The sequence below is a fragment of the Pelophylax lessonae genome (assembly GCF_965119305.1).
Source record: "Pelophylax lessonae genome assembly, chromosome: 5".
NCBI classification, from domain to species: Eukaryota; Metazoa; Chordata; class Amphibia; order Anura; family Ranidae; genus Pelophylax; species Pelophylax lessonae.
In genome coordinates this window covers 269,637,417-269,656,681 of record NC_138772.1, presented here as the reverse complement: position 1 = coordinate 269,656,681, position 19,265 = coordinate 269,637,417, and the positions used below count along the sequence as shown (strand labels likewise).

Here is a 19,265-nt window from a genome sequence, read left to right as displayed (position 1 = left end):
TTTCTGGGTCAGTGCGGATCCCCCATGCAGGATAGACCGTTCAGCAGGCTGGCTCTCCGCCTTCCTTCTAGTTATCATGGCTGGCTGGCTGCAGGTGGAGTGCTAAGAGCAGCAGAATTAACAAGTCAAGCCCACACCAGGTGCACACTAGGTAGGGAAATTCCCAGCAAAGTAAGGCTCCCAGCAAGGTCTTCTCAACAGGATACTTGGAGCCGAAGTGAAGCAAGTCTGCTCACATGGGCGGTTCAGCCACACCCCAGTGAAGGTGAACTTTTTTGAAAAAGTGATACCTTAAATGTGTGCTGCAATCACTGTTTACATATGCATGGGGGGGACAGGGGCTATTTAATCTCTTTAAAGTTGAACTTTAGTCTAAGAATGAAATACGGATAAATTTGTTCAGGCTGGCCCCCTTTGCAGATATAGCTATGTAAAAATGAGTGCCTATACTGTTTAAAATCCAGTAATGCACACTCTCACCCTGCTCTGCACATGCTCAGTTGCTCTCTATTCTTGTCACTGTGCCTAAAAACAGAGTCACTAAAGGCCGATCAGCTGACAGCTTTAAGGTTTACTGTTGCTGAAGTGGAAGGAAAGCAACAGGAATAACACAGTGTGCTGAGGGAAAACAGATTAGGGAGGAAAAGAAAAAGCAGGAGAGGTGACAGGACAAATCCTGCTGCCAGGGAGATACAAAAAAGGTACGCTTACAAGGATAGTGTCTTATCTGTAACACTTCTGTCAGCCTTCCTCTCTATCTGAGCCATGACATACAATCGAGGCTCGAAATGTACATATTTTAACCACTTCCCACCCAAGGACGTTACTTGCATGGGCGAGCAGGAGAAGGAATCCGCCGGCGGCGGAAGTTCACTTTAGAGAATACCGAGGAACAGATGGTCCCCGGCAGTCTCTGAGGCCATGGCGGGATGTCACGTCCAGCCTGGCAGTTGTAAATACTCTCTGCCACTGAAGTAGTGATGCACCTCCAGCAAATCAGAAATGCCTGCTTACCAGAAAAATTGGACCTCCTAGTCCTGCACAAGCAACGTGCGATTTAGGATGTCGTTTCCTTTAAGAGCCATGTGGCGATGGTCCAACTTCAAATCATCTCGCAAAGTGACATTCCCCAAAAATGTAAGAGAAAACTCCCCATGGTATAAAATCACTATAAATCACTTATAACTTTATTTTTAGGTAAAATATTGCACTTACAATTTGTGCGGCATAAAACCGCATGTAAAACAGCATAGCCAACAGGCTGGATACACTCGCCCGTCCTTTCAGGATGACAATGTATGGTGACGTCAGCACGCCACTCAACCCAGCATGACGTCACCATGCATTGTGATCCTGGAAGGAGGGGCGAGTGTATCCAGCTGGCCGGCTATGCTGTTTTACATGTGGTTCTATGCCGCACAAATTGTATGTGCAATCTTTTACTTGAAAATAAAGTTGTAAGTGATTTTATACTTTGGCGAGTTTTCCCTTTTATTTTTGGCGAATGTCACTTTGCGAGAGGATTTGAAGTAGGACCATTACTGCATGGTTCTTACAAGAAACTACATCCTAAATTGCACATCCCTCTTGGAGGACTAGGAGGCTCTGGCTGGTGTAAGCAAAAGTGCTATTGACCTCTCACCTAAGAGGTCCAATTTGTCTGGTAAGCAGGCGTTCCTGATTTGGTGTAGGTGCATCACTCCTTTGGTGACGGAGGGTTTATTATCACGCGGAGGATTTTTGTTGGACTTTTTATTTTTTAATTTAATTTGCACTGGTTTTATTGGTTCACCTCAATTTTAGTATAGTACAACTTTATTCTAGTATGGTTTGTTATTTTGGTCTATCTCCCAATCAAGTTGCAGCGCCATGGTTATATTTTGTTTTAAGCAGTTTCTTACTTTTTTCCAGTTGGAAATACTGTCGTGATATTTTTATTTTATCTCAGTCTTTCCAGCCTAGAGGAGAGATGTGGGGACTTATAGGGTTGTTTACATTCCTAAAAATGTAAAAAAACATTTTTTTTACGTCACCTATGGAGATTTTTAAGTATCGAAGTTTGGCGCCATTCCACAAGTGTGCCCAATTTTAAAGCGTGACATGTTAGGTATCTATTTACTCGGCGTAACATCATCTTTCACATTATACAAAAAAAATAAAAAAATTGCGCTAACTTTAGTGTTTCGCTTTTTGAAACCAATTTTTTATTTGCAAAAATAACGCGTTTGAAAAATTACTGCGCAAATACCGTTTAACATAAAAAGTTGCAATGACCGCCATTTTATTCCCTAGGGTCTCTGCTAAAAAGAAAAACATATATAATGTTTGGGGTTCTGAGTAATTTTTTAGCAAAAAAAAAAAAAAAAAAAGAGGATTTTTACATGTAGGAGTGCCAAAATAGGCACAGTATGGAAGTGGTTAAAAGTGACGTTCTTGAAACCAAGGATAGGGGAGAGCTTCCAATAAGGAAATGACTGCTCTGGGTTTCAACAAAATGGCAATCTCCAGCAAGTGCTGGAGTAGTAGTACAGTAGCAATGCTGGAGACAATTTAGAGCAGTGGTCCTCAACTCCGGTCCTCAGGGCCCACTAACAGGCCAGATTTTAAGTATTACCTTGGGGAGATGCAGACTAGAGTACTGCAATCACTGAGCAGCAAATTATATCACCTGGGATGTATTTCAGTTATCTTGCAAACCTGGCCTGTTAGTGGGCCCTGAGGACCAGGGTTGAGGACCACTGATTTAGAGCACACAATAACTTTGTTGCATAATTATTAATGCGGAAAGTAGGTTTTTATTAAACACACAGTAATTGTTATCAAACTGTTGTTATGGATAAAGTTCTGCGTTCATTTTTTTTTTTTTTTATTGTGCCCTATTGCTTTCACAAGGAATGCTCAACATCCCTTGTGATAGCATGAGCCATGACAGGTTCTCTTTATGGAGAGGTCTGAGGTCTAATAGATCCCAGATCTTTTCTCTGTCCTGCAAAGTCGCCACAATCTGTTTTATTGACTACTTTACAAGCTGGTAACAGCTTGTAAACAAACAAACCAACTAAAACCTGAAGTGACAAAATCCCTGCTGCTTCCCGTTTCTAACACCACAGAGGGGGAAATAATGGATGGAAGTTTCTCCCACTCTCCCTGGTGCATCTTACGTGACAGGTTGCATTGGTTTCCTGCTGCCTGGTGGGACGGGAGAGCCCAGAAAAGGTGACTGGGGGAGGGGGTCCCATATTCTGATGCCTGTAAAGCTGGTAGAGCTGGTCCGATCACTTTTACATGAAAGCCCATCATCTGATCTAAAAAAATGATACCACGATTATGGTTGCAGCCATGATCTTGATATCACTGCAACGCCCATAGACGTATATACAAATATGTTGAGGAGAAGTGGCTAAAATAGAAGTCAATTACAGAAATTCCCTAAAGGATTTTTACTTGTCCCTCACAATGCAATACTGAAGGCTTTAGTTCTTTTAAGTTGGCAATGCTGACAGAAAACACTGTGATCCTGCCAGTGTTTTCCACCCATCCCCACTTACTCTACAGAGCTCTGGTAGCGTTGTCATCTTGCGTGCTTTTATCTCTAAAGGGAACTGAAGGATACCATGCTCATGCATGGTGTGCCTACAAGCCCATTGTCAGTCTGTGACATCACAGGTGATGCCTCCTGTGCAACCCTTCGGAGAATGACTGACAACAGCTGCTGTCATCAGCACTGGTCAGATGCCTCAGTCAGGACCATGGCCTCTGCCCTTCTCATGAACTATAAACTGGGACTAACCCTAAAGAAGTAGGAATTTGGAACACTGGTGTATATATTTACTAAAGACAAATACTGTAGGTTGTTTTTAAGTTTCTCTTTGCAAGAGACATTTTCCCTGGAGCTCAGTGAATGTAGTTAAATATCACTTTGCAAAGAATATCCAAATCATGTGTAAAGAAAATTTGTAAAAAAACAGCCAGCCTGATGCACTGTGAACACAGGAGGTTGGTTGCTCATAACAGGCGTTATTCAGAGAATACATTCTCTGATTGGAAAGGTAGAGAGCAGGATTTTGTTGGCCCGCTTCTCCATCTCATCTAATCACAAAACACTTTGCATCAATCAAACATTGCTAAGCATTCTCTTAATGGCAACTGTGCCAAACAGCCAGCCTCCTATGTTCACAATGAAGGAGAGCATTTGCTCGGCATGGGACCTGGAAGCAAGTGGAGATCACTGAAGTAGTGGTGTCTATTTCAGTAAGTTCAAGCTTCCAAGGGCATCAGCCAGATATGCATGTCCTCTCTTTTTCTATATATGCTTCTTTGCCATATGAGTATCACTCTGTTGACTTAATTTAGATTTTACAAGAGTGAGCAGGTATTATCAATCAATATTATTGTGAACACTAGCTTGGCTTTCCAGCAATTCTGTTTTTCCTTATATACATAGTTACATTGGTCCAAGCTGGACCAAAGTAACTATGTATGCCGATGCCTAGAAGTCTTCTTTAATAAAATAACTAACGCACAACACCTTCGCCGTCAGCACACAAAGTAATTACCACTAGTTTTAATTGTTTCAGAATCTTTTGAGGCCATAGTAACAGCCTCTAAAAGTGCTGTAGTAAGAACTACCAGATTCTGGCACATCTGTCTGTACTTCTACTGAAATAGGTGCAAGGCTGTCATGAATTAGGCGCAGGTCATCTTAAAGAGGGTCATACTGCAAGAAAGGTGAAGTTACTGCTTTATTGAATTCCAGACTGAATGATATGAAGCCGCAGAGAACCAACTGCATTTATTCTGTTTCATTAATAGCAATAATTTTTCTTTAGCAGATGTTAGTATTTATTTATTTTTTAATACGTGCAGCCAGGGGAAACCACAATGATAGAAAAAAAAAGTAGAAAAAGAACTGCAAAAGAATCAGCTTACAAATTCCCAGCTCAATACAGTTTAGCAGATAAAAAGTTGAATGCCACAAGTGAATAAATGTCGAAGCATGTACACACACTCACAGTATCGACAGACTGACTCTTAACATGACTAATTTCCCTATCAAATCACCTGTAAGATGAACAAGTTACAAACAACATTTAGCAGATAAATATGATGTGTATATAAACTAAAACTTAAAATACTAACTACAGTTTTACATAATTACGAAACAGCAAACCTAGGTGATAAAATACTCTGTGCTATAAACAGACAGGCTCATTCCCAAAGGGTATGACTTGCAAATATATGGCTTCAGCTAAATTATATTTACATCTCATTAAAACGTCTAAACAGTACAAGCAGGATACATGGCCTTCAAATAAATTTATGCCACATAACTAAACTATGTTTTGATTGCCATCTCTGCTTGTATATCAGGAAAATCAAGAGCTTTTCAAAGCCACCTTGTAATGTTAACATAAATAATGTTTTACTTAGTCTGGGAAGAAAAAATAAAAAGTAGATAGCCGTCTTCCATTTAAGTGTTCGATAAACCTTATGGAAGGTCCAAAAGTGGCCAATTTTTGCTTTAGAATTTCATAAACAATATAATATAGGTAAAATCCAAACAATACCCCATAGCAAGTCAGAATAGGAATCACTGTATGTTGCTTCTTAAACCGTATTTGTAATTACCAATATGAAAAAAACTTGGGGGGGGGGGGGGGGCAGGGTTTGGGGAGCGAATTATAGCAAGCTACAAAGCAAATGGGCAACCCTTATTTTGCAGTCAAACAGGAGCCTTACATTATCATTAGTTTGCCAACTTCTTGTTTTAAGACTATTATCCAAGTTCCAGCCATCATACATTGCCAAAGGGGAAACCTTTGCACAAAGGGGAGACACGGACACATGATGCCTTATAAAGGACAAAACCTGTCACGAAAGGCTTATCCCCGAGTGACAGTACTGAAGGTAAAGGTGTTTAAAGGAATGTAAAGAAAAAAAAGTTACACAGGAAGTCCGCCCTTTCCCTGTACACACAATTTTTGCTTTGTTTTGGTGCATTACTACTCATATAATGGTGCACTGGAGTTGATATACTAATCTCAAGAGTGCAAAATCTGGTGCAGCTCTGCACAGAAACTAATCAGCTTCCAGGTTTTTTTTGTCAAAGCTTGATTGAGCAAGCAGAAGTTAGAAGCTCTTTGGCTACCAAGCACAGCTGCCACACAACCTAACACAGGCAAAAACTCACAGGGTCCATTTACATCTTTGTGGTGCTTGAACACGTTTTTAACTTTAATGTGTTGTGGAGGTCCTATTCAAAACCAAATGGCACCACAACTCACTGTACCGCAGATTGTGAAGTACCACAAAGCAAAGGTAGGATACTGGCCTTAAGATTTTTCGCTTAACCCCTTACCACCGGTCCTTTAAGGGTTTCTTAGTCTTTCAGATCATGTGACCACTGTGATTGGCTGTTACAGTGGTTACATGATTGGGAGCCCATCTTACTAGCTCCCAATATAAATAGTGACAAGGGGCGGTCTACGACAGCTCCGTCATAGTGCCTGGGGTGCATGACTGAGCAAAACATAGATGCCAGCCATATCCATATATGGCACAGAGCCCACCACCATGCTTTTTTGGCTATACATACACTTTCATTCAGTTATTTACCGTTTTAATTTTCTTCGGTGTTCACCTTTTCTCAAAAACCTTACAATGAAAAAGTTTACAAATATTTGTTATTAACATCTATAGAGTTATACTCTTTATATTTAGGTCCGGTTCACACTTATGCGAGTGCGGGAAGGCTGCGAATCCGCAGCCTGTTCCCGCATCGCACACGCACCCCCGGCAGTTCACACTGCCATATGCGATACGCTGGGGGTGTCAATGTAATCTTAACGACACCCCCAGTTAGATCGCATATCGCAGTGCGATCGTGCAGTTCGCACAGGATCGGATCGCACAAGTGTGATCCTGATGCGGCTGCCAAAAAGGGTCCCTGTGCGTGTTTGGTGTGGCTGCGGTGCGAATTTAGCCATACAAACTGTATGGCTAAACTCGCACAGCCGATCGCATGTAATGTCGGAGCAGTGCGCTCCGACATTACATGCGAACCCCGCACACGCACAAGTGTGAACCGGAGCTTAGTAAAAATTCTGAGAGTTATGTAGTATTTGTGTGCGCCAATAATGAATTTTGCGTATTTGTATTGCAAAACATTTCAGAATAAAAAAAAAAAAAAAAAAAAAGAAAATCAGTAACAAAGCCCTGTGATTTCAGAAAATATATGGTTTGGGTTGGGGGGGGGGGGGGGATGCTACTTACCTTCCAAGCTTTAAATGAAAAATTACAAACATGTGAAAAATAGTAAAGATGGTCTACTTTCCAGAGATGAAAAATGGGAGACTGTGCCCAGCAAATAAAGATATAAAGTAAAAGGAAAGGCTACACACACATTGGTGTAATGACATCACTGCTCTATAGGATTAGGAAATATGAATCAGGGGTTGACAATATTACTGCAGTTCAGCAGTGCTGTTGACCCTCTGTAAGAACCAAATGCTAAACAGCAGCACTGGCAGGATCAATATGCAACTAGTAACCCCAAAAGAAGAGGGAAAAAATATCAAATCAACATTAATAGTGGATAGTAGTTAAAAAAAAAAAAAAATCTTTCCTGATTACATAAAAAGTGCCATCCTAACATAATCTGTCTCGGTTTTCAAGACTAGGAACTTATACTCACAGGAAGTCCTGATATATCGGAATACTTCTTTGCAGGTTTGCATGAAGGTGGTGCATCAATATTGAAGTCTGATTTTAAAAAAATGGAAAGATACATTAACATGACCATACAACATACATTTAGCAGATCATCATAATTTAAAAGCATTTGTGTGCATTTCTATAATGTCATGCTGTAGAATAGGACCACACACAACAAGTGATCTTTTATGTGTCCTCCACAATTTTGCATTCCTTTCATCCCCTGTAGCAGCACCTTGCCTCAGATAACATTATACCTGCAAAAGGATAAAAAAAAATTGGATTTTTGACTTACCCCTAGAATTAGTTTCTTGGAGCACCATACAGGACACAGGATCTTTAGTCTTTACCATGGATCATATGCAGAGATTGAACTCCAAGAAACGGATATTGCTTGCAGTCAAAAAAATTGATTTTTGACTTACCGTAAAATCCTTTTCTCTCAAGTTCATTGACAGATGCTGTTCTCGGATTCATATCAGTAGAGTTATACTGCCCCTTACAGGAGTAGGACACTAGGCAGAAAAATGTTCTGCCTACCGATATGAATCAGAGAGAACTGCATCCGTCAATGAACGATAGAGAAATCCTAATTTCCTGGCGGTCTCTATGGCAGCCTACGTGTGGGTTAACCCCGCCTCCTCTCCAATGGTATAGGACCCCCTCTATAAATTTCAGCTTGCAGGCACAGCCAGTGTTCCTTTTTTGTCCTCCTCCAAGGACCAACTATTTGGATTATTTCCTGTTGGAATTTGGTCGGCTTACCTCAGAATGAAAAGTCGGTGTCTATGTCCAGGGCCCAGCCATGGGCGGGTGAGTGACATTTCAAAATCCCCTTTTTGGCTATAACTGTGCGGTGCTTCGGATGGCCGACGGATATCCTGACAGGGTCTGAAGATTTGTCTCCTCCATGGCAGTGTTTTTGTGATGTTTGTTTGTCTCAAAACTATCTTTCTTTGCTATCCCTGGTGGCCCAATGGCGGCTGGAACGCTCCATGCTTTCCAGCCATCTTCTTCCTGCTTCCCCTCCGCTCAGTCCGGCGGACGCATGCGCTGTATGGTAATGGAGCTCCGCTCGCTGCCTGCGCATGCGATCTTCGCCAAGATTGGAAGCGAGGCCCGGTCCGCGCATGCGCACTTGCGATCACGGCCGGCCGTCGCTGACGTCATCCTGGCGCGAAAATTTAAACGCCTGTCAGCTCCAGAGCATTTGGGAATGCACTGTGGGCATAGCGACGTCTTCCCGGTACCTTGTCCATTTGATTACCAGGTATGTGGGGACCGGATGCTGCATACCCTTTTGCGGTGTGCAGGGGGGGGGGGGGGAGAGAGCGGTTGGATGCATATTAGGACAACACCTGAATGTTCCTTATTGCTTTGTAGTGATCCGCTGTATGCTCTACTTCCTAATGAGTTTGTGGTTTTGCCTGAAACATGGATCCTGCTTCACCGCCCTCTTGTGGCCAGCCCTCTCACAACTGGTGAGTGCTGGTACATTTTAGAGGGATATGAAGGGAGGGATGCTGGCTCATGATTCATGGCTAAATCCTGTGTTTCCCTGGATTTCTCTTTCTCCCAGCTCCTCCAGGTCTGGTCAAGAAAGAGACCCTGTCAGGCCACAAAGAGAATCATCTTCAAGGTCAAGACGCCATGAGTCTCCATCAGGGAGCAGGCATGAGAGGAGACGCTCACATTCCTCCTCCAGACACCGCACACACCGCCACAGTAGCCATACGGCCCAGAGAGCCTGTTGGGGTTGTGGGGCGCATGTCCCGGAGGACAAGTCCCTTTGCGAGCCCTGTTTCGCTCGTGCATCTGGTGAAAGAGTCTGAAGATCAGAGATTGGAATCCCTGGTGAAACGGATTGTCCAGCAATCCATGAAAGAGTGGAATGCTAGTCCCACACCTGGGCCCGCTACTCCCAGCTCTCCTGCTGATGCTCCTGAAGAGCAAGGTCCCTCTCAGCCAAGCTTCACTTCCGGGAAATCCTCAGAGAGCGATTCGGAAGAAGAGGAAGGTGCAGTTGGGGGTTTTGATTTTGCCCTTGTTGCACCTCTCATAAGAGCAGTCAAAAAGGGTCTGAAATGGGAAGATCCCAGTACCCCACAAGTAAAACAGAGAAGGTTTTTCAAACATTTGGGGAAAGAGCGGCTAAACTTTCCGCTCCTTTCAGAATTGAAGGATGTCATCCTAGAAGAGTGGAGTAAAGGGGATAGCAAGACCTCCTTATCCTCCAAATTGTCTAAGTTGTATCCTTTTAAATCAGAAGAAGTCAGTCACCTGGAATCAGCTCCTCTGGTTGATGCTGCAGTTTCCAGACTGGCAAAACATGTTACACTCCCGCTGGATAATGCGGTGTCCTTTAAAGACCCTCTGGATAGGAAGATGGACCTGGATTTAAAAAGAATTTATATCACAGCCGGTGCGGCTTGTAAACCTGTGCTAGCACTAGCAGCTATGTCTAAGGCTATGGAAACCTGGGTTTCTGATGTTGAACTAAAATTAAGAAGTGTGTCTGAAGATGCAGTAGAGAACTCTCCTGTTCAGGAACTGAAGTTAGCTTCTGTGTTTCTTGGAGAAGCTTCCATTGATGTGTTACGTCTCTTATCCAGATCCATGTTGGCTTCTGTCACAGCCAAACGGGCCCTGTGGTTGCGTCCCTGGCTGGCAGACCCAGCCTCTAAACAGGCTTGGTGCAAAATCCCTTTTGAAGGTTCCTCTTTATTTGGAAACAAATTGGATAGTGCAATTACTAAAGTGACGGGTGGAAAGTCAGGTCTCCTTCCCCAAGATAGGCGCCTCTTTGGCTCTAAGAAGCAGCAACCAAGAAAGCAGTTTGCAGAGCGATCAAAGGATGCCCGCTCATATAGGCCTGGGCGAGATTACAGGAGAAATTGGAAAAGCAGCCAAGCATCCTCTCGTAAGCCGGTCAGAGGTTCAGCACCTTCCGGACAAGAAACCTCAAAGTCCTTTTGATATTGGGCCCGTTCAGACATGCCAGGTGGGGGCACGCCTGCTCCGCTTTCGGCGTGTCTGGGCGGCCTCAATCTCAGACTTCTGGACCATCAGGACAGTGTCCACAGGACACACATGGACTTTCTCAACAGATCCCGTGTCCAGATTTGTTCCCACTCGCTTGCCTTCTCAGGACGAGAAAAGAAGTGTTTTGCTCGACTATGTAAGCACTTTGGTAGCTCAGGGCGCAATAGTTCCGGTGCCCGTGCAGGAAAGATTCCAAGGCGTATATTCGCCCCTCTTTCTAGTACAGAAGAAGAATGGATCTTGGCGCCCTGTGATAGATCTCACCTATCTCAACAGGTTCATCAAGAACGAAAAGTTCAAAATGGAGACCTTATCTACCATCCAGAAAGCAGTACTTCCAGGAGACTGGCTAGTGTCAATAGATCTCAAAGACGCGTATTTCCATGTGCCTATAGCAGTAAACTTCCACAAGTACCTCCGTTTCGCGGTAGAACATCAACACTTCCAGTTCATCTGCCTTCCTTTTGGCCTGTCCACATCCCCAAGGGTGTTTTCCAAGGTCCTTCTAGCAGTGGTAGCTCTAATTAGAACAAAGGGTGTACGTCTACATCACTACTTAGACGATCTTCTACTGTTGTCACAAGATAGGGATCAACTTTTGTCCCACAGGGACCTGGTCACTACAACTCTCATGGAGTTCGGATGGTTGCTGAATCTTCAAAAAAGTCATCTGGAGCCCTCTCAACATCTGGTCTATCTAGGGGCTCAATTCAACACCGTTCAGAATACACTTTCTCTGCCTCTAGAGAAAATCCCGGTGGTTCGGGAGAGGATCCTTCCAGTCATGTCTTTCTCAGCTGTAGAGAGGGAAGGATGAAGCCTTCTCTGCCAGGCTAGTGAACCCAGGCAGATGTCCAAAGATTGCTATGCTGTACCAGGGAGCCGGAAGCTTTACGTGCCAAATAAGAGAAGTGCAAAAAGAAAATGGCATGCATATGTTCAGTGAAGCCACTAAAGATGAGACTGCACAGTAACACCTGATGCAATAGACTGCACAGAAAAACAGAAAAGTGTTGAAGCCTACGTCTCTCTGCAACCAAGGGCATAAGAACGCCAGCAACCTGGGACAGATTTAGGGATTAAGGGAACAATCCCTACACTTACCACAGGTGATGCCTTGCATTTTGGGTAGGATTGAAGGAGCCATTTCCTGGCCTTGCCAGGCATACGCATTAAGGTGTCTTCAGGGATAGAGCTCTGCTACTAGAAGACCATGGCCCTGGATCTGTATAGCACCTTACAACTATCTAAATGCAATGAGCCATGTGCCAAGGTGATAACCCACACAGGATCCAGTGCTTGAAACAATAATACAAGCCAGCTCCACATCTTCCTTATGCAGGGTCTGGGAATGGTCCCCCAAGGGTCAACGGAGGAGTCAACAAATCCAGAAGCTGCAGAAAGAAGTCACAGGAATTAGCGCAGCCATGAATCTTGGTAGAACAATCTTTAAGAGCAAAAACTGTCACATAAAAGAGGCAATTTTTACTAAAGTAAAGAGAAAAGATCCATCACATCCAAAAACACTAGCAAGGAAAAAAAAAAAACTGAGGCTAGCTGTTTGTGTTCAATTACCTGAAGGTAGCTGCATATAACCCAATAGTTAAAGAATAAAAATCTTGTGTTCTGTACTGTACAACTATGAAAGGTTAGATTACACTTTCTAGTATGTACAAAGTTAGTGTGGTGATCTTCTCCAAAAATAATGGTGAACAAGTCATTGTTTTCAATACTAAACAAAATTATAAAACGCATCACTTTTATTTTTACCCCCTTTTTTATGAGCTGAACTCAAAGACTTTTTCTATGTACACAAAAGGCCTATTTCTCTCAAAAGATGTTCACAAATCTGTCTAAATCTGTATTAGTGAGCACTTCTCCTTTGCCAAGATAATCCATCTACCTCACAGGGGTGGAATATCAAGATGCTGATTAGACAGCATGATGATTGCACAGGTGTACCTTAGGCTGGCCACAATCAAAGGCCACTCTAAAATGTGCAGTTTTATCACACAGCACAATGCCACCAGTTTTGAGGGAGCATGCGGTTGGCATGCTGACTGCAGGAATGTCCTCCAGAGCTGTTGCCCGTGAATTGAATGTTCAGTTCTCTACCATAAACCATCCCCAAAGGCGTTTCGGAGAATTTGGCAGTACATCCTACCGGCCTTACAACCACAGACCACGTGTAACCACACCAGCCCAGGACTTCCACATCCAGCATCTTCACCTCCAAGGTTGTCTGAGACCAGCCACCCATCTGCTACAACAATCGGTTTGCATAACCAAAGAATTTCTGCACAAACTGTCAGAAACCGTCTCAGGGAAGCTCATCTGCATGCTGGTTGTCCTCATCGGGGTCTCGATCTGACTGCAATTCATCATCATAACCGACTTGAGTGAGCAAAAGCTCACGTTCAATGGCGTCTGGCACTTTGGAGAGGTGTTCTCTTCACGGATGAATCCTAGTTTTCTTAGATCTTTGAGTTCAGTTCATGAAATATGGGGGCAAAAACAAAGTGTTGCGTTTAGAATTTTGTTCAGTATAGGTCATTCTAAGTGCATTTGCTTGATTTCAAAGCAAGAGGTAGTGCCTGAAAAGAAACCTGATAATCATAGACAAGACCAGACAGTGTCATCTACCATTTCCATCACAGGTAGGTGGTCATATTGAAAAAGTTGCTGCAAAGTGGAAAGGGAGAAAGATAAGTTATGTATAAATGTTTTGTGAGGCAGTCTAGCCACCTTTCTTGCAGCATAATTAAATTTTACTTTACACACTACTCCTCCTTAGGTTCATCATTTTGCATCCATAGAAAATAAAAAAACTGGCAGGAATTCTAACCTCTCTTTGTTTTATCCAAAACTAAAAGGAAAAAAATCATTGGAAATACCATTTAATAGGTTGTCAGTAATCAATGTTAAACAAAACACAATTTTGTTCCTCAATTGTTCTACTAACCTAGCACATTTTATCCTCCTACATTGGACTACATCATCTCTTATAGTCAGGAAAAGTGTTTGTCCTAAAAATTGCTGTTCAAATCATTAGTTATCTTCCTCGTATCTCCTCCATTCAATTTCTCATCATTACTGCTCACCCCTCTATGTACCCATTGCAATTACTAGCCTCTCTGAGAAATGCTTATTGCTTTTATTTTCAACAAAATGTTACTCATTTCTTCCGCTTCTTAGCGAACAGAAGAAAAATCTAAATCAAATCAATAATTTGGTGGGACTACCCTTTGGTTTCAATCCAGCATAAATTCTTACACTTGCCCAAAGTTAGGAATTCATTTCAGATGTACGATTAACCAATTATAGGTACTAATGATCATCAATTTCTTATACAGGTTTAAATAGTCATTATCTGAAACAGAAATGGGTGTGTAGGAGGCTTAAAATGGAGAGAGGAACAGCCAAACTCTGCTATTAAAGGGGAGGTTGTGGAAGACAGTTTCATGTCACAGGTCATACAACATGGGGTTGATTTACTAAAACTGGAGCGTGCAACATTTGGTACAGCACTGCATAGAAACCAATCAACTTCCAGGTTTTTTTTTTTTTCAAAGCTTAATTGAACAATCTGAAGATAGAAGCTCATTGGCTACAATGCACAGCTGAACCAGGTTTTGCACTCTCCAGGTTTAGTAAATCAAGCCCCATTGCAAGACTGAGCACGGCAACAAGACACAAGGTAGCCATACTGCATCAGCAAGGTCTCTCCCAGGCAAATTTTTAAGCTGGGCATTAGTGCTGTTCAAGCTCCTTTGAAGAAGCACAAAGAAACTGACAATGTTGAGGACAGCAGAGGCAATGGTCAGTCAAGGAAACAATGCAGCAGATGAAAGATACATAATGCTTCCTTCCCTTTAACATCTGAAGATGTCCAGCAGTGCTATCAGCATAGAATGGGCAGAAACTAGTGGGACCCAGGTACAACCATCTACTGTACAGCGAGGTCTGGTCAGAAGTGGTCTTCATTGAAGAATTGTGGCCAGAAAGCCATCCTTCTAATGTAGAAACAAGGCTAAGCAAATTACCTATGCACGAAAACATAGGAACTGGGAGTGCAGAAAAACGGCAGCAGGTGCTTTGGAATGATAAGTCAAAATCTGAAATATTTGGCTGCAGCAGGAGGCATTTTGTTTGCCAAAAGGCTGGAGAGTGGTACAATGAGTGCATGCAGGCAACAGCAAAGCATGGTAAAGGTTCCTTGCAAGTTTGGGGCTGCATTTCTGCAAATGGAGTTAGAGATTTGGTGGCCTCAATGGTGCCCTCAATGCTGAGAAGTACAGACAAATACTTATCCATCATGCTATTTCGTCAGGAATGTACGATTTCCCCAAAATTATTTTGCAGCAAGACAACGACCTAAAACATACAGCCAATGTCAATAAGAAATATCTCCAGTGTAAAGAAGAACAAGATGTCCTGGCAGGCTACATACACAAAATATATGTGGTTAGTTCTCCAAGTTGTTTGGAATAATCTACTTGCCAAGTTCTTTCAAAAATTGTGTGCAAGTGTATCTAGAAGAAATTATGCCGTTTGGAAGCCAAAGGGTGGTCACACCAAAGATTTATCTTCTGTTCATTTACTTTCCATCTTGTTAATTGATCAAAAATAACTTCGTAACACTTCTATTTCTGAAAGCATTCTAATTTAAAGCATTTTTTCACACCTGTCCAAAACATTTGCACAATGGTGTATACTGCATTGCACTTTTACATGCATTCAATTTAATACAACATATGACAGTGCCTGTGTATCACTCTTAACAGGTAGCGCTGTGATAAAAACAAAAATTATATTCATTAGAACTGTTGTGATATTAAATATATGATATTAGATGTTAAAAAAAGTCCATGTAGTGTGAAACACCCAGTGCTGTTCTTCGTGCTGATGTTGTGCCAAAGCTCTATAAATCATAAAGCAAGTGAAGTCCTCCATATTCAAAATTTGCCCTTCCAAACACTGCCTCATGTGCAATAGGTGATCCCTCTCTCCATGGATGAAAACTCACCAGCTACAAATGCCTTCCATTCTCATGGTCGGCAAACCAGCTATAGTTAATCAACTCAAAGGTAGATGTCAGAGTCCTCACTCAGCACAATGTAGTGGGTCAAGTGTCATGAGAAAACAAAAAGAGAAACTTCCAATGGCATAGTAACCAAAAACTATCAAATTTATATACATAAATACATTTATGTACAGTAAATATCTCCCAAACGTGCACCGTTTAGGAAATATTTACTTTGGCAGTGCCAGTGATGTTGTTGGTGCATGAACACTGCGTTCTCAATGGACGGCACGCAAAATGCCCAACGCTCAAAAAAGTACATGAGCTTCTTTTTGGGCAGATTACAGGCGTTTTTATTTTTTTCATTGGTCACATGTCAACCTAAAAACGCCTGCACAAAAACACCTGTAAAACGCCCATAAAAAAGTCTAAAAAAAAAACACCTAAAAAACGCCTGTAAATAGCAACGCCAAGATGTGAACGTAGCCTAAGGCTCGAGCCGCAACATAAAAGATAGCTTAGTCAAACTTTGGCAGCCAGAGGTTTTATCCTGGAGCTAACTATTCTATGTACACATTCCTGGTGGAACAATACAATATGAATATAATCAAAATAATACATGTATAAGTGCACAATGACATGTATGTAAATAGAGACAAAACATATTGCAGAATGTATAAAGTCAGCACTGACTAACACATCATGAAGCAATTCATGCCAATTAAGCATCTGCCACTAAGTAGACAATTTGAAATTTCACATATATGAGGCCTGATCATCAGCATAGAGATAGACTAGTCTAGCAGCTAGAGGTCATGCACATAAATCACCTATTCCATGTACATGTTTGTGATCAAATAATACAACATAAATACAGACAAAATAAAAAATACATAAGTAAACTGATGCCAATGTTATGTTTTCAAATTATACAGACAGACTATACTGCAGAAACATGAGCTCATTGTTTATGATGGAATTATCCAAGAAAGGCCCAACAACTACAGATATGTATGCAAATGATGCCTATGCCACCATTTAAACAAATGCAAATTATCACATATAGGTATAACCTAGTTGCTGGCAACTAATACATCTCTGCAGTTGAGGAACTCTGCAGCCTCCAGGTAATAGTTGTTGCTGATAGGCCTAAGAAAACACAAAGAACAGAGGCAGCTAGTCTGAGCTTGTTCATTTACTGTGTGTGAGCTTGGGTTTCTGGTTTTAAATGGTTGGAGCCACACTAATGGACTGTCCTGGAAGATGAGTGGGGAAACATATGCAGTACATTAAAATACATGCACTCTTCCCCATGGTTTGCCAGTTTGAAAATCCTGCAAAAACATACAAATACCTGTTGCTCTGCCAGAAATTCAGTGTGTTCATACCTTCTTGTAGTGAGCTGACAACACACTGCTCTGCTACACTGAAATCCCAAGTATTGTTGTAATCCATGCTAAATTCTCTTCTGCTGGTCTATAGCACAGCAGAAAAGAACTTGACATGGATGACAGTGTTCAGTAATGGAAAGAAGAATTGGGCAGAGCTAACACTGCCTGAGATTTTAGTGCAGCAGGGAGAGTGGGGTTGATTTTTTTAAAGACAAATAGACTTTGTATTTTGCAAATGCAGTTGCTCTAGAGATTAGTACATGAGAGGAAACATTGCTGACTTCAATCATCCAGTTATGTGAAAACAGAAATGCTGTTTTTTAATTTTCCTTGCATGTATCCTTTGTAAAGTGAAGCTTTACCTCACTTACTAAGCTCTGGAGCAACCACCACTCTATTTGTCTTCAGTAAATCAACCCCAATGTATAGAGAACGTGGGCACACAACTGATTTCTGGAAGGAATAAAAACGGAATTTTTGTAAGATCTTACCTGTAAAATTCCTTTCTCTGAGTCCTCCGACAGTCACTGCCACTTCATATTCATCACTAATGGGGTAAGTGTATCTCTATGTGGGGACCTGTCTATTGGGTGTCAGTCTGGGACTGTGTGACCCTGGCGTCTGCCCGAGGATCGCGCGTCCTTGCTACGAACCTTTCCACCTTGTTGTTTAGACGAGACGCGAACAGGTCCACATCTGGGGACCCCCACTTCCCGCACAGCATCTGAAAGACATCCGGGTGAAGGGACCATTCTCCCTGGTCCAGGGTCTGGTGACTCAGATAATCCGCCTGCCAGTTCTCCACTCCCGGAATGTGAACCGCCGTTATCGCCGGGACGTGCGTCTCGGCCCAAGACAGAATGTTGGCCACTTCCCGAGCCGCACGGGCACTCCTGGTGCCCCCTTGGTGGTTGATGTAGGCCACCGCTGTGACATTGTCCGTCTGCACCCGAACCGGACAGCCTTGAAGTCTGTCCGTCCAACGCAGAAGGCAGAGATGTATTGCTCGCAATTCCAGAATGTTGATCGGAAGGGAGGATTCCTCCCCCGACCAAGTTCCCTGGGCGGACAGAACGCCCAGGACACCACCCCAGCCCGACAGGCTGGCATCCGTGGTGATCACCGTCCACGATAAAGGACGAAAGGACTTGCCCCCCCGACACCGCCGGGGACTGGAGCCACCACAAAAGGCCCCTTCGGGCGGCTCAACAAAATCCGCAGATCCAGAGATTGCGGACGCCCGTCCCACTTCGCCAGGACCTCCGCCTGAAGATCCTGTGTGTGAAACTGGGCGAAGGGAATCGCCTCGAAAGCCGAGACCATCAATCCCAGACACCTCATACACGTTCGGAGGGAGGAGCACTGATTGTCCCTGAGGGACCTGACCTCGACCTGAAGTGTCCGGAGCTTGTCTTCCGGCAGGAAGACCTTCGCTTGAACAGAGTCCAGTATCATTCCCAGGTAGGGAAGACGAACGGACGGACACAACGTTGACTTTGGGAAATTTATCGTCCAACCGAACTCCTGCAGAGTCTGCATCGTGATGGACAGGTCGTTCACCAGGCTCTGACTGGTCGCAGACCGAATCAAGATATCGTCCAGATACCCCAAGACAGATGCCCTGGGCTCTCAGTAAAGCCAGGACCGGCGCAAGCACCTTGGTGAAAACCCGCGGAGCCGAAGCGAGACCGAAGGGAAACGCCACAAATTGGTAGTGATCCTCCGCAATGGCGAATCGAAGGTACCTCTGGTGACCCTCGAAAATTGGAATGTGAAGATACGCATCCTTCAAATCGATGGAGGCCATGAATTCCCCCGGAACCAGGGCAGCCACCACCGAGCGCAGGGATTCCATACGAAACTTGCGAACCCGCACAAAGTGGTTCAGAGCTTTCAAGTCCAGAATCGGACGTTCCTTGCCCTCCTTTCTTGGCACAGTGAACAGATTGGAATAGAACCCCCGAAATCTGTCCAGATGAGGCACCGGAACAACCACTCCCTGGGCCCGCAGGTCCCGCACTGCCTGGTGCAGATCCCGCAAGCGCTCCGGAGTCAGCTGAAGGTTTGAGGGGAAAAATCTGCCCGCCGGCCGAGAG

At 43.3% G+C, this 19,265-nt stretch overlaps 1 protein-coding gene across 1 annotated transcript in view; it reads right to left on the bottom strand.

Annotated features, from left to right (window-relative positions):
- INO80C (INO80 complex subunit C) overlaps positions 1–19,265 on the bottom strand; it is a 52,467-nt gene that overhangs the window by 7,699 nt on the left and 25,503 nt on the right. Inside the window, exon 3 of the mRNA XM_082259866.1 lies at positions 7,694–7,761. Within this exon, the coding sequence (XP_082115992.1) occupies positions 7,694–7,761 (68 nt within the window). The remainder of the gene's footprint in view (positions 1–7,693; positions 7,762–19,265) is intronic.